Here is a 15,228-nt window from a genome sequence, read left to right as displayed (position 1 = left end):
TTGAACTGTCAGGGTCGTAAAGCCACCATTCGTGACCCAGCATAGAAGAGGTTATTGAAAGGTTTGTAGCAAGGAAAGAAGCACAAGGCAGAAGGAATTAACAAGTTCCGAAGCAAGAAAGATGTAGTGACAAGGTGAAAAAGATGGAGAAACATTCTACAAGATGTCTTCTGTCAATGACGTCTCCTACCCAAAGGGGAATTCTGTAAGTAGACAGCGCTGGAGCGGTGAAGAACAGTCTTTGCTGATATAAAAACTTGGAGAAGAAAGGCCAAGACTGATGATGATGTCGCTATCCCATTCTTTCCCCCTTGACTTATATAAGACCTTCTTGTCTTCCTTCCAAAACTAGAGTCATTATCAGGTCAAAGAGCCATGGCGTTGTCCACCACCGTTGTCCAGGCACAAAAGTTATTATAAAGTAGATATGTAATGGGCGAGGCGGCGGCCACTCCTTTACAGATATACAGTAGAAAGGTCAATTTTTCGGCCATTGCACTTGTAGCACTGACTGTTTCCCAATGATTCTAATTGACAAATCTACACCTAGAACCTGAGCCAGATATTATTAAAGAATAAGAGGTATAAAAGTGTAAGAGATAAAGTGGAGGTTTAGAAGATAAAGTATGAAAGCAATAGTGAAAAAAAAACTATTTCACTAGTTGTGCTCCAAATCTCCCGGAGAAGGGACAGGAAGTCTTCAAAATCTTTCGAATGGTCAGAAGGCAAGAACTTCTTTAAAAGGTTATTTACAGAAAATCAAGTATGGATAGAGGAAACCTTGAGGACCGTTGGGGGACCGACTGCTGACACCTTCAGCAATCCCAAAATCAAGGTGCTGGAACCCTGGATGGAGCGGAGGTGTGCTCACTCAGCCTTTTGTTGTCTATGGGGCTGCCGAGTTCAGCATTCAGCTATTTCCTGCAGTCCCCATATACAATGTAATGAGTGGAAGTTGAGCTTGAGGACCTCCGCTCCATTCAAGATCGGGCCACAGAGCCCAATTATCAAGGTTCCAGATCCCTGATTTCAGGATCGTTGGTGGTTCCGGGACTCCCAGCAAACAGAAAACTATCCCCTGGTAAAGGAAAGAAATGTGACCTTCATCCCCCTGAAGATGTTGTGGCTAATGTGTTACAATGCTGCTCTCCCTACATGTGATGTTTCATGTAATGGTTCACAGTATTATTATGTTGTGCAGAAATATATTAGTGTATCTGAATGTACTTGTGTTGGAGACGTTTTTAGGAAATAAAAGGAAGTTATTTCCTGGCTGGAAGTTAGATGTTTATTGATGAGAAGAGAAGGAGGAGAACTGCTTACGGTGGGTGTGTATGAAGAAGACTCCAGAGATAGCAAGCAGGAAAGTAACTAGAGAAGTAGGCAGGCATACCTGACGCAGCCTTTTCCTGAACATAGGAGGTAGCTTTTTGTTACTCTAACTTTGCACTTTCCAGTCTCGAGTTTGGAGGATAGGGTGTTGCCATTTTAGGATAAATTTATTTGAAGATCAAAAGACTGTAATAACGCCAAGCAAAGCAGTTCTTCTGTACGGAAATTTAATGCACCTTCTCTTGTAGCATTATAGAATGGTATCGGGTCCCTATTTCAGATAATGGGAAATTCCAGTCAGACAACACGTTAATTTTGCTCAAAATTTTGAATAATATTTTATGGGGTAGGATTTCCACTAATCACAAAGATATAGTAGTGCCTTCCTTACACACATGGACCAATATTACACTTCTGTCCAACAACAGGGCATTGTCTTCTTTGCTGTATGTTATGAAACAGTCGTCTCCCACCAGTGGCTGACGTCTCCAGGAATTATGTCCTAATAGTTGATCAGCCAAAAGTTGGAGACACTGCATTGCAAAAAGAGCATCTAGAAGCCCATAAAAAAAATGCATTGTCCATACTGTATCCTTTCTTCTCCATACAGGTGAATTTTAGATCCCAGATTAAAATAAAAGGAAAAATATGTAACTTATTTAAGGAATTCTTTGTAGTTTGTAGATAGCTGGACTTCTACTAGGTGTCCATCTCGTTTTCTATGTCTCAGAGGAATCCTCTTCGCAGTGGTAAGGAGGAGGTAGAGGGATGGTCGGTAACTTAATTGTCTCATTTACTCTATTCCCCTGTCAAACAAGAAAATGCACAGAAAGTGTAAGTATATACTAATAGAATTCAACACAAGATCTCTGGTCCTTAAAGTAGCACAATTATGTTAAAAATCCGCAAAAATAAATACACCAGGACAAGATAACAAAATGAATCCATGGTCAACCAGTTGATAGGATAAATGGTCAACCAGTGACAAAGATGTGTTTTTATTAGTGGATATAATGTATAGTTAACCTGGGATGGTAAAAAATGGGCAATGTGCATGATCAACCTGTGAACAAGATGCATCTTTAACCAGTGGAGAAGATGCATGGTCAACCAGGGACAAGATGCATCTTCAACCAGGGGACAAGATACATCTTCAACCAGTGGAGAAGATGCATGGTCAACCAGGGACAAGATGCATCTTCAACCAGGGGACAAGATACATCTTTAACCAGTGGAGAAGATGCATGGTCAACCAGGGACAAGATGCATCTTCAACCAGGGGACAAGATACATATTCAACCAGTGGAGAAGATGCATGGTCAACCAGGGACAAGATGCATCTTCAACCAGGGGACAAGATACATATTCAACCAGTGGAGAAGATGCATGGTCAACCAGGGACAAGATGCATCTTCAACCAGGGGACAAGATACATCTTTATCCAGTGGAGAAGATGCATGGTCAACCAGGGACAAGATGCATCTTCAACCAGGGGACAAGATACATCTTTAACCAGTGGAGAAGATCATGGTAAAACCAGGGACAAAATGCATCGTCAACCAAGTGACAAGATGCGTCTTGAACCAGTGGAGAAGATGCATGGTCAATCAGGGGACAAGATATATTGTCAACAGTGGACAAGAAGGATAGTCACCCAGGGACAAGATGCATCTTCAACATGTGGACAAGATGCATGGTTAGCCAGGTGAAAAAATCCATCTTCAACCAGTGGACAGATACATGGTCAACCAGGGGATAAGATTTATCTTCAGCCTGTGGACAAGATGCACCTTCAACCAGGGGACAAGATGTTCCTTATACATAAATTCTTACACTATTATGAGGCATCATCATACCAGTTACCCATTAAGTCCATTAGTAGACAACCCAATCTAGAGCAAACAAGTCTGTACATTTTTGGGTAAGGTCACCAATAATATCTCTATTCTTTCCTCATACAGTAAACTACCAATAACATTTTAGCTTGACTTAGCTAGCTATGCAATTAAGAAAAAAAGTCATCTAAACCAGACTTTTTGAAGCAAATATCTTATGTGAGTCCTCAAACAAAACAGGTGTTACAGAAAAAAAAATTGGGCATTTTGGTTTTTAACATTTTTGTTTCTCAATTGCCATTCAAGGCTTTTCCCCTCTTTTAGTTTGAATAAACAAGAATGCTTTCCCCAACTCCCATTGTCTTTCCCTCCATCAGTTTCCTCCAATTCAGGTTCTTCGCTCTTCTCTACAAAGCCTAGAAAATTCTGCTCCATTAGGGATGAGGTAACCCATCGAACCATTGGGGTAGTGTAATAATAAGCAGTAGATGGAACAAAGATTGATCGGACATTTGTTTTCCTACTTCTTACACATGGTTGTCCCGGCAGGATGGAGGACTTGTAGATGAGTCCTACATAACTTGGATGAGTAGTGAAGACTTTGAGAAGTAAGAAGATTGTATGCTAATGTGATACTTTACCAACCTCCCGACTTTCAGCCATTGCCAGATGAGTCACTGTCATGACTGCTTTCTGGGCAGTCGCCCGGCTTTCATCATCCCATTCAAAACCATTAATGTTTAAGATTGCGTCCATTATGCTGAAAGACACAATGTGGGTGGGAGAAGTTATTATATAACATTGATAATACCCAGGACGTTTCAGGACACAGACCACTGACGTCTCCTGGAATGACCGATGCTGCCGTGGCACCAATCTCCTGAGATAAAGAATCTCTCCCATCAAAATTTGTATCCTCTTACAATTGCTCATTTTGCCTTTCTACCCAGATCATTCTTCTCTTTTCCATTAGGTCTATGACATCACATGATTAATGGAGGAATAAGTTGGGGAGACATAGGGTTTTAGGAGAAAGTGGCCTAGGTGAGAGGTATTGCAATTTCTCACCTTTTGGGGTTGTTTAACCCACAATTAAGGAATCAGGGTATGACAGCTGCTGCAAGATCCTCAGATCGGGAGATCCCACCATATTCAATAATTGGTAGGACTAGTAGTCTATGTTGCAGTGATAGGTTCAAGAAATCTGGAGAACGTAGAGCTTTATTCTCAACACATTTCGGAAATTGAATCAACTTCTCAAAAGTCTGGTTTCATATTTCTTTTAATAACCGGATTATACAGCCTATTTGACACGGACTCTCCATGTGAGCACACCTGCATCATCAGGTTTAAGAGAACTATTTAATACTGAATGGAGATTTTCTTGTGATAGCTGGAGATAGACTAGCTTTAAGCCTTTGGTTTACCCATCTACTTATGACTAACCATCATCTCAAGATGGTTTCTCAATAGATTCTGTAACTACAGTCATCAACTTATTATATTTTTCCCCCACAAAGTTGAGTCTATATCTGGTGGAACTCACGAATCTGCCCTTTCCAATCCAATAGCTTCGGCGATGTAATGTACATCAATGTAACTCCAGCAGGCGGCGATCGGGAGCAGAGGATAGTAGAACAGGAAGCCAATACACATTTCATTTAGAGAACTGGGACCTCCCTGTGGAGAGATGTGATCATTACGAACAATGCCACCTAGTGGTCAGTTTATCATGATGTTAGCATTGTTTGGTAATACACAATCAAGAACTGTATACTGTAACAATATCATATAACCTATCCTTAAAAAATTGTGGAAAAAAAGCTTTGAATGCCTTTTTATGAAATAATTATGTCATACCTTGCTTTTATAAAAACAGTATATATAGCCAGGCAAATTAGACATCATTTCACAGAAAACCGTCAAAATCATCTGGATAAAATTGTTTGTAAACAACTTTGTTTCAAGCATGTGATGCTTGTACACACTCACCTGTGGCAAGTAACAGGTGTGGGCAATATGAATATCACATCTGAAACCAGAAAAAAAAAGTGGAGAAGGTGGCACAATCTTCGCATTGTGTGTCTGTGTGTGCCACACTAAGCATGGAGAACAGAAAGAGGAAAAGAGAACTGTCTGAGGACTTGAGAACTGATATCGTTGAACAGTAGCAACAATCTCAAGGTTACAAGTTCATCTCCAGAGATCTTGATGTTCCTTTGTCCACGATGAGCAACGTAATCAAGAAGTTTACAACCCATGGCACTGTAGCTAATCTATCTGGATGTGGACGCCAGAGAAAAATTGATGAAAGGTTGCAACGCAGGATAGTCTGGATGGTGAATAAGCAGCCTCAATCAAGTTCCAAAGAAATTCAAGCTGTCCTGCAGGTTAAGGGTGCAGCATTCTGTTACTTGCCACAAGTGAGCTTGAACGAGCATCATGTGCTTGAAACAAAGTTGTTTATCCACAATTTTGGAAAGTTGCCAAAAATTTTGTCCAAACCATTTTTTGTGGGGTTTTTGTGAAATTATGACTAACATGCCTTTTTTTCTGTTTTTTTGTGTCGTTTCAGTACACACAAAACGTGTAATTGCAATAATTTCCTGGGAGAAATACTTCATCTGGAACAATTTTAAGGTGCCAACACTTTTGGCCATGACTGTAGAAAGATGGATATAGATAGATACAGATATATATTTTTTCTTTAAACTCTATCCCATTGCCGCACGTGTAGTAATGTGCATATCCAACTATTGAGCTGAGTGCTAGTAGGCATCCCAACAGTAAGTTATCTGTATACTGTTACTTTGTAACGCAGATAATAGAACAAGTTTCTTGGGCTGCAAATTGTTTGAAAATAACCTTGAACACCTTCCTAGATTGATAAGCAGCAACAACTGTGTCTCTAGTCTCTAAAGTCTTTGTTGATGTCTTTCTTCCTTGACATTGTGTTAATGCACACCTGAATGACCAGCAAACTTCCAAAACTTCTGCTTCTATTGGGGTGCTCACTATCTCTCCTGAACAATTAAGAGCATGCACCTAGCTGACACTTACCCTCTTAATTCCTAAGATCATTGCTAATGTCTTTCCTCCAAGGCACTTTGTTAGTACACGCCTGAACAACTTAGACCAGGAAATTCATCAAACTTCTGCTTTTATAGAGGTCCTTACACTTCCTGGTGAAAAATTAGTCAAGGACATTTGGTTAGCAGCATCTGGCTGCTACTTGTACCTTCTTAATTCCTAGGATCATTGCTGATGTCTTTCCTCCTTGGAATTGCTTTAATATATTTAGACCAGCAAACTCCCCAAACTTCTGCTTTTAGAGATGGTCAAACTTCTTGATGACAAATTAATCTAGAGGTTTTGATAAGGGACACCAGGCTGCAATTTATTCTCCTAATTTAAATGGAAGCAATAAGGGTTTGTACATTTTGGCCTACTTTTTGGTATAATAATGACATGGTATAATTTGTCATGTGTTTAACTAGATTTGGTCTAAATTAAGGCGTTCTCTTTCCTTGTCATCACAAGCGATGATGCATAATCATTGATTTGATGGACTGCTCTAAAAAAAAAAAATAAAAACATTGCAAAATATATTAGTAAATGTGATAAATGCTACTAGATAAAACTTACAAAGGTGACGCCTTCCCTGTCCATGGTGTTGGATGTACATTCGACCACTATTACGTCTCCCTGAGCAAAGAAAATAGATTATTATTGATACATCTCTAACATCCATCATCTGCCCATTATAATATCTATATAAACCCTTACCATTTTTACAGTAATTTCGGCTGGCAAATTTCTGATTTGCTGAAAACTGAAATCATATTTCTTGTCTTCCCCAAGGCTTCCTATTAATGTTCCATTTCTACGGAGAGAAGAAATGATTCCAGTGACATGACTTTTTAACGTAAAGACGGATAACCTTACCCCTTCGACACCGTCTGAAAAAACGGCCAATTGGTCCCACTAGAAAAAATCATTAGGAACAGATGGTGAGATGTAACGGAAGCCATTTTGATTGTCTGACAGCTTTCCCTAATCAATGGGCAAATACAAAGGATTTATATTTTCTGATGGTTTCCATTGGATTTTAACAGTAAATCATGAAGACATCCGTAAGGAACCACTGCCCTGCTCTTACCTGTAGTGCATTACCCGAATACTCCGAGCCGTGAGATGTCCATGCAAGAGATATGCTTTAACCGTCAGGTCAGGAATGGTCTCATTCAATGCCTAAAGAAGACCAGGAGATACCTTTAGAAGTGACCCCAGTTACACCTCTGGGAGTGAGAAGACCTCTTTGCTCTTTATGCTTTTCTTAAATGGGAAGAAGACTCATTTTGCTGCCCTGGTTTTAACTCTAACTACCCAAGTCAAGGGTTTATGGTTCTCGTGATACCCAATACCTAGGGCACATGCCATGCCACCTGAGCCTTAGCTATGTCACTGTTTCTTTCAGTTGACAAATTGAGAACAATTATGGTAAAATATCAAATATGGAACATACAAGCTGATCCACCATGACATTAAAACCCCCTACCTAATATTGTGTAGTGCTCTGTAACTCAGGGGTGCGCAAAAATTTTTGTCCAAGGGCCAAAATGTCATCTTAAACCAATCTTGAAGGCCGCAAAAACAAAAAAATTAAAAGTGTACTTCCATGAATACATCACTATAACCACTGTCAGTACGTGAATTTTTTAGGCTAATTTGGAGGGTTACTGCTCCAAAAGCTCTCCAAATATTCCTCACAATATCAAAACTCCAAGTTTTGAGGAGATTTAACATAGCCATGTAGCACATCATCTGAAAAGTTATGGATTGCTACATGTGTATAAATCAGAAACATGAATGCAGCACCAGAATCTTCTTTTGTATTTAAATCCATCAGCTGAACCAAAGTCAGTACATAAATGAAGCACCAAAACCATAATCAGTACAGGAAGGCTTTAAAATGTAACTTTTAATTTTTATCTAAAACATAAACAATTTAGGGTATAAAATTCAGTCCCTAAACTGCCTAAATTATTTTTATACTACAGTGCTTACTGCTCTCTGTATTGATGTAGTGCGTAGCACCACGGGATGCTAACACTTATCTGGCAGAATAGGACAGTATATTTTAGCGAATTAGTCCCCCCCAAAATGGTTTACCACATTAGCTGCATCATCAGGAGATGGGACAAAGGCTTGAAAGCAATAGGACTGTATATTTTAGCGCACTAGTCCCCCCAACATGGGTCACCACGTTAGCGGCGTCATTAGGGGATGAGACATAGGTTTGTTAACGCGGTGATCCATTTTGAAGGGATTGGTGCACTAAAATATACTGTCCTATTCTGCCAGATAAGTGTTAGCATCACGGGGTGCTACGCACTACATCAATACAGAGAGCAGCAAGAACTTTAATATAAAAATAATTTAGGCAGATTAGGGACTGAATTTTATACCCTAAAATGTTTATGCTTTAGATAAAAAATTATAAAAGTTACATTTTAAAGCCTTCCAGTGAGGGTTTATTTGGGGTTCTCCCCAATTTGTTAATTATGTAGATATCCCTACAAAGTTTTTTTGCTATCCTCCTATTTGTAACTTGCATCATCAGTACAGGAATACAGAAACAGAAGCATCATCAGTACAGGAACACAGCACCAGAACCACTCCACGCTATATTGTCCCCCAGCAATGAACCTCTCCATAATACCCCAACACATTTGCTCTCTCTATAATTTTCTCCCATGCTTTCCTTTTCCATAATGCATCTCACCCACATGCTGTTTCCTCTCTATACTGTGCCCCATCTCCCACTTGGCTCCACTGTACCATAATTGTAGGGTTGGACAAGACAGTCAGCTTCAACCCTCACATACGTCAAGGAAACCTGGCCACTTTTGACCCGGTAATGGGATTGGTTATTGCCCTTTCTTAAATCACTACTAGAAGATACTCACTACTGCATATCGGGAATGCCACCAGACAAGATCCACTTTATATTGGGAGAACCCTTCCGGTAAAAACCACCAGACAAGATCCAATTTATATTGGGAGAACCCTACATTACCTGTCATATATCTAGAACATCCAACAAGACTACCATATACCGGAAACATCCCTCAAGACTCACTGTATATCTGGAACACCCCACAAGACCTGAGATATACTGGGAACACCCCCACAAGACCTGACATATACCTGGAACACCCCACAAGACTGGTTGTATACCTTAAACACCCCACAAGACCTGCCATATAATGGGAACATTCCACAAGACCTGCCGTATACCGGGAGCATCCCACAAGACCTGCCATATACCGGGAGCATCCCACAAGACCTGCAATATACTGTCAACATCATGCAAGATGTGTCTTACACAGGAAACAGTCTACAAGACCTGTCATATAATGGGAACATTCCACAAGACCTGCCGTATACCGGGAGCATCCCACAAGACCTGCCGTATACCGGGAGCATCCCACAAGACCTGCCGTATACCGGGAGCTTCCCACAAGACCTGCAATATACTGTCAACATCATGCAAGATGTCTCTTATACAGGAAACAGTCTACAAGACCTGCCATATGCTATAAACATGCCACAAGACCTGCCATATTTCAAGAACACCCCAAAACATCTGCCATAAAACAGGAACACCCCACAAGACCTGATTTATACTGGGCACACCCAATAAGACCAGTTGTATGACAAGACCACCTTAAAAGACTTGCCATATATCAGGGACACCCTGCAATTTATTCCTGAGGTTATTAAAGGAGTACACGACATTGATGACTTATGCTTATCCTACAAATGGATGGTCTCGACCAAGGGAGATGACATAATTTGTAGATACTTCTACCAGGCCAGGATCACTTACTTGCGCCATCAAACGAGTGTCACAAATTCCATAATTTCTGAATTCTTCACATCCAGGTGGAATGAATTGCATGGGAAAAGTAAATACTCCAGACATCAAGGTGGCACTGTCACGAGGACGCAACTCGGGGGTGTAATGAATCCTTATTCCTGAATTATCAATTAATCCTGAAAGTCAAAGATCCAAAACACAAAAAGTCACAGTGGCTGGCATATTTACACCAAGCTTAGGCTTGTCGGTTATTCATATTACCTAGTAAGAATAGGTGGTGCTGATGAAAGCCCCTTATTTTACGACTGTGTGTTGTCTGAGGGGGCAGAGCAAAACTCTGGGACTCTCTCATTAGAGGTTCTTTAAATTCTTATTTCACATTCCGCCCTTGAGGACGCGTTTGTTTTCTCGAAATTGTTAAATTATTCAATGACTATGCCTTTTAACGATTAAAGTTTTTGACTTTTCACATTTCAGGAGCCTTAACTCGTAGCTTTTCCTTGACATGGATGTAAGAGATGCTCTTCGTTTTTCGCAGGGGATATTCTATAATTTGCCGATGCTGTTATTGAGTACTATTAATTACTGGGTAATTTGGGTAATTTATATAATTGAAAATTTAGAAAAAAGAAAAAAGCTATTTTTTTGCTTTTTTTATTTTGTGAGTTTTTTTTCCACTTTAAATAAACTGTGAAATAAATTCTTTGTATCATTACAGTCATGTGAATACCTGATATGTTTAAGGATTGTGTTAGGAATATGATGGGGAAAAAATGATTTTTGTCTTTTTTTGAAGAGGGAGGTTATTTTATTTTTACTGATGACGTGTTTTTTAAACAAAATTTGCCCCCCCCCCCCCCTTCCAGAAATTATATCCTCATAGGGTGGGCATTATTTTATGTTTTTTTATTTTGAATTTTTTGATTGTAACTGGGGCCCTAGTTATAAAGGTAAACAGCCCCTTATAGTGATAGTCTTGGGTCATTGACAGAGCTGAGCTGGGACTCGGTAGACAAATCCTCACTGGATCTGGGGGGACTCATGATCACATGATTGCTAGGTCCGGAGTTACCCATCACATGGGTGCAATAGAAGCATTGGCATTGCCAGCTTCAGCATTCACTACACAGTTGTGCAAAATTTCAAAAGAAAAAGCTAATTATTTTTATAGTGCTGAAGATTCAGGGCAATGCACATTTCCCAGAATTCTGGCCAGGTGCCCCAGATCCCCAGGCAAGCATCATTTTGACCTGTATCAGCTTCAAAATGACACCCATACTATTACACACCTGTCACAGGTATGGACTCTGTTCCTTTCACCCTGTCTGCTAAACATTTTTGTGCTCCATGTCAGGCTTTGCAAGTAGTCGAGCAGGCTCCTAGGTGATCATCTACCGAAACCTATTTAAGGCCCGCTTAGACACACACCCGTATTTTGGTATTAAGAATTTTAGTTTGTCTGTGTACAGCTCCCTGTCCGCTGTCTCCAGGATGTCTCCTGAATGCCTTTGGCTTCCAGTTTCTCAGTTACTTGTATTCCTGCAATCTCAGTACGTCTGCAACCTGTCCATGGTCTTCAGACTGTCTCTTGTCTGCCTGCAGCTTCCAGGACCTCTGCTAATAGTCTCCAGTCTGTCCGCAGTCTCAAGTCCCTCTGCTGTCTGCCTTGCATGCCTCACCTGTCTACTGCACTGACGATCATGTGCCTTGTGCTTATGCAGCACCCCCAAGGGCTGTGGGGATACTCGGTACTGGGCATGTTCTTAAAGGGGACGTGTTACAGCAGCAGTGACCCAGTCCGTGGCCCTGGGCGTCCAATAAAAGGGGAATAACGTTAAATAAAGTTTAAGGGATAAATGTTCGTGACGCCACCTTTGGTATTCGGCAAATAAGAGATGTTAGCCGATGCTGCTTGGAGAGACCGCTGGGGCTGATGGTGATGCAGCAGAGTTGGTACAGCTCTCCACAGGTAGAGCTTTAGTCCCAAGCACTTAAGTTGTAAATGGTGGTGATGGCAGTTGTGGTAGTTGTAGTGCAGAGTGGATGGCGCAGTATATAAGTGTGAGGACACAGCAAGGTGCAGTTTCCAAAGCTTTACTTCTTTTTACTTAGTTCTTAGTTGCCCCAGCCAGGGTGCTGTGTTCTTTAACTCTGTGGTCCAGCCAGCTCTCAAGCAATTTGGATGCACTTTCCAGAACCCTCATTCTATGTTCCTTTCTCTGGCTGACTCTCTGCACTGGCTTCACCTCTCCTGCCCTGCACCTGCCACACAGTGTCCCAAGCCAGCAGCCAGGGATCCTGTCGGGGGGTGAGTGCTATGTGTGAAGATGTTGCTGTGCTTCTTACAAATGCCACAGCCTCCGGTTGACTAGCTGAGTCCTTAGTTTCTCCACTAGAATGGGGCTGGTCCCCTTGCCTGTAACCTGGTCCCTCCACCTGACTCTGGTCAGCGTGAATACGAGCCCCACGGGTGGACTTTTCACTTCCTGTGCCTCTAGGACCCCTTCTGTCCTTCTGGGAGCTTCCTTCAATCTTTCCCCCTCAATTATCGCTTCAGGATGTCAGGAGCTGCAGACCCTCACGTCTGCTCAGCTCCACTTCTCTCACAATCTGACTAACTTTCCCTCCTAATTAGCTCCTCCCCTACTCTACCTATCCCACCCACTCCTTCAACACCCTTTCCAAACCAGCCTGGGATGAAGCCATCCTCCCTTACGGTGACCTGACTGAAGTGTCTAGTGTTGGAAGCAGGTGTATGGTTCTGTGCCATGCCCCCTCCTTACCTGAGAGCGGAATACCACACCTCTGGGTGAGGTGCAGTATCTTAGTGGCGACTGGGCCCCAGGGGCACCATACTTAGAGGATCCACCTTACTTAGTGTGCCCTTGAAAGAATACCAAGACCGTGGATCCCAAAGGTTTGGCAGCTACAATACCATTGTTGGGAATTACGGACTCTTTTGGCAGGTTCCATAAGAGGGGGGTACCGTTGCACACCTGTCCCAGATCTGGACTTTGCTCCCTTCACCCTAGTCTGCTATACTCTGTCCTGCTTCATGTCGGGCTTTTCAGGTGGCCCAGCATGCTCTCATGTGATTGTCTGCCTATATAAGATGAGCATATATAAGGCGCACCAAGACACACACCTGTGTCTTGGTATTAACCCCTTCATGACCCAGCCTATTTTGACCTTAAAGACCTTGCCGTTTTTTGCAATTCTGACCAGTGTCCCTTTATGAGGTAATAACTCAGGAACGCTTCAACGGATCCTAGCGGTTCTGAGATTGTTTTTTCGTGACATATTGGGCTTCATGTTAGTGGTAAATTTAGGTCAATAAATTCTGCGTTTATTTGTGATAAAAACGGAAATTTGGCGAAAATTTTGAAAATTTCGCAATTTTCACATTTTGAATTTTTATTCTGTTAAACCAGAGAGTTATGTGACACAAAATAGTTAATAAATAACATTTCCCACATGTCTACTTTACACCAGCACAATTTTGGAAACAAAATTTTTTTTTGCTAGGAAGTTATAAGAGTTAAAATTTGACCAGCGATTTCTCATTTTTACAACGAAATTTACAAAACCATTTTTTTTAGGGACCACCTCACATTTGAAGTCAGTTTGAGGGGTCTATATGGCTGAAAATACCCAAAAGTGACACCATTCTAAAAAATGCACCCCTCAAGGTGCTCAAAACCACATTCAAGAAGTTTTTTAACCCTTCAGGTGCTTCACAGCAGCAGAAGCAACATGGAAGGAAAAAATGAACATTTAACTTTTTAGTCACAAAAATTATCTTTTAGCAACATTTTTTTTATTTTCCCAATGGTACAAGGAGAAACTGAACCACGAAAGTTGTTGTCCAATTTGTCCTGAGTACGCTGATACCTCATATGTGGGGGTAAACCACTGTTTGGGCGCACGGCAGGGCTTGGAAGGGAAGGAGCGCCATTTGACTTTTTGAATGAAAAATTGGCTCCACTCTTTAGCGGACACCATGTCACGTTTGGAGAGCCCCCGTGTGCCTAAAAATTGGAGCTCCCCCACACGTGACCCCATTTTGGAAACTAGACGCCCCAAGGAACTTATCTAGATGCATAGTGAGAACTTTGAACCCCCGGGGGCTTCACAAATTGATCCGTAAAAATGAAAAAGTACTTTTTTTTCACAAAAAAATTCTTTTAGCCTCAATTTTTTTCATTTTCACATGGGCAACAGGATAAAATGGATCCTAAAATATGTTGGGCAATTTCTCATGAGTACACCGATACCTCACATGTGGGGGTAAACCACTGTTTGGGCACATGGTAAGGTTCGGAAGGGAAGGAGCGCCATTTGACTTTTTGAATGAAAAATTATCTCCATCGTTAGCGGACACCATGTCGTGTTTGGAGAGCCCCCGTGTGCCTAAACATTGGAGCTCCCCCACAAATGACCCCATTTTGGAAACTAGACCCCCCAAGGAACTTATCTCGATGCATATTGAGCACTTTAAACCCTCAGGTGCTTCACAAATTGATCTGTAAAAATGAAAAAGTACTTTTTTTTTTCACAAAAAAATTCTTTTCGCCTCAGTTTTTCATTTTCACATGGGCAATAGGATAAAATGAATCCTAAAATTTGTTGGGCAATTTCTCCCGAGTACGCCGATACCTCATATGTGGGGGTAAACCACTGTTTGGGCACACGGCAGGGCTCGGAAGGGAAGGCGCGCCATTTGACTTTTTGAATGGAAAATTAGCTCCAATTGTTAGCGGACACCATGTCGCGTTTAGAGAGCCCCTGTGTGCCTATGCATTGGAGCTCCCCCACAAGTGACCCCATTTTGGAAACTAGACCCCCCAAGGAACTTATCTAGATGCATATTGAGCACTTTAAACCCCCAGGTGCTTCACAGAAGTTTATAATGCAGAGCCATGAAAATAAAAAATAATTTTTCTTTCCTCAAAAATGATTTTTAGCCTGGAATTTCCTATTTTGCCAAGGGTAATAGGAGAAATTGGACCGCAAATGTTGTTGTCCAGTTTGTCCTGAGTACGCTGATACCCCATATGTGGGGGTAAACCACTGTTTGGGCGCACGGCAGGGCTCGGAAGGGAAGGCACGCCAATTGGCTTTTTAAATGGAAAATTAGCTCCAATCATTAGCGGACACCATGTCACGTTTGGAGAGCCC

At 41.5% G+C, this 15,228-nt stretch overlaps 1 protein-coding gene across 2 annotated transcripts in view; it reads right to left on the bottom strand.

Annotated features, from left to right (window-relative positions):
- Window positions 1-1,542: 1,542 nt before the first annotated feature.
- Window positions 1,543-15,228, bottom strand: part of LOC138666083 (putative DBH-like monooxygenase protein 2) — a 43,011-nt gene continuing 29,325 nt past the window's right edge. Inside the window, exons 7-14 of one of the 2 annotated variants that reach the window (XM_069754210.1) lie at window positions 10,060-10,226; window positions 7,327-7,418; window positions 6,954-7,050; window positions 6,813-6,872; window positions 4,714-4,847; window positions 3,813-3,927; window positions 2,987-3,105; window positions 2,041-2,138 (exon numbers count right to left, since the gene is read on the bottom strand). In XM_069754210.1, coding sequence (XP_069610311.1) covers window positions 2,126-2,138; window positions 2,987-3,105; window positions 3,813-3,927; window positions 4,714-4,847; window positions 6,813-6,872; window positions 6,954-7,050; window positions 7,327-7,418; window positions 10,060-10,226 — 797 coding nt within the window. In that variant the 3' untranslated portion in view covers window positions 2,041-2,125. Of the gene's footprint in view, window positions 2,139-2,986; window positions 3,106-3,812; window positions 3,928-4,713; window positions 4,848-6,812; window positions 6,873-6,953; window positions 7,051-7,326; window positions 7,419-10,059; window positions 10,227-15,228 lie in introns of both variants that reach the window. The other variant, XM_069754211.1, reaches the window with a different exon arrangement.

The sequence above is a fragment of the Ranitomeya imitator genome, chromosome 2 (assembly GCF_032444005.1).
Source record: "Ranitomeya imitator isolate aRanImi1 chromosome 2, aRanImi1.pri, whole genome shotgun sequence".
Lineage (NCBI taxonomy): Eukaryota > Metazoa > Chordata > Amphibia > Anura > Dendrobatidae > Ranitomeya > Ranitomeya imitator.
This window is presented reverse-complemented; position numbering and strand designations above follow the sequence as displayed.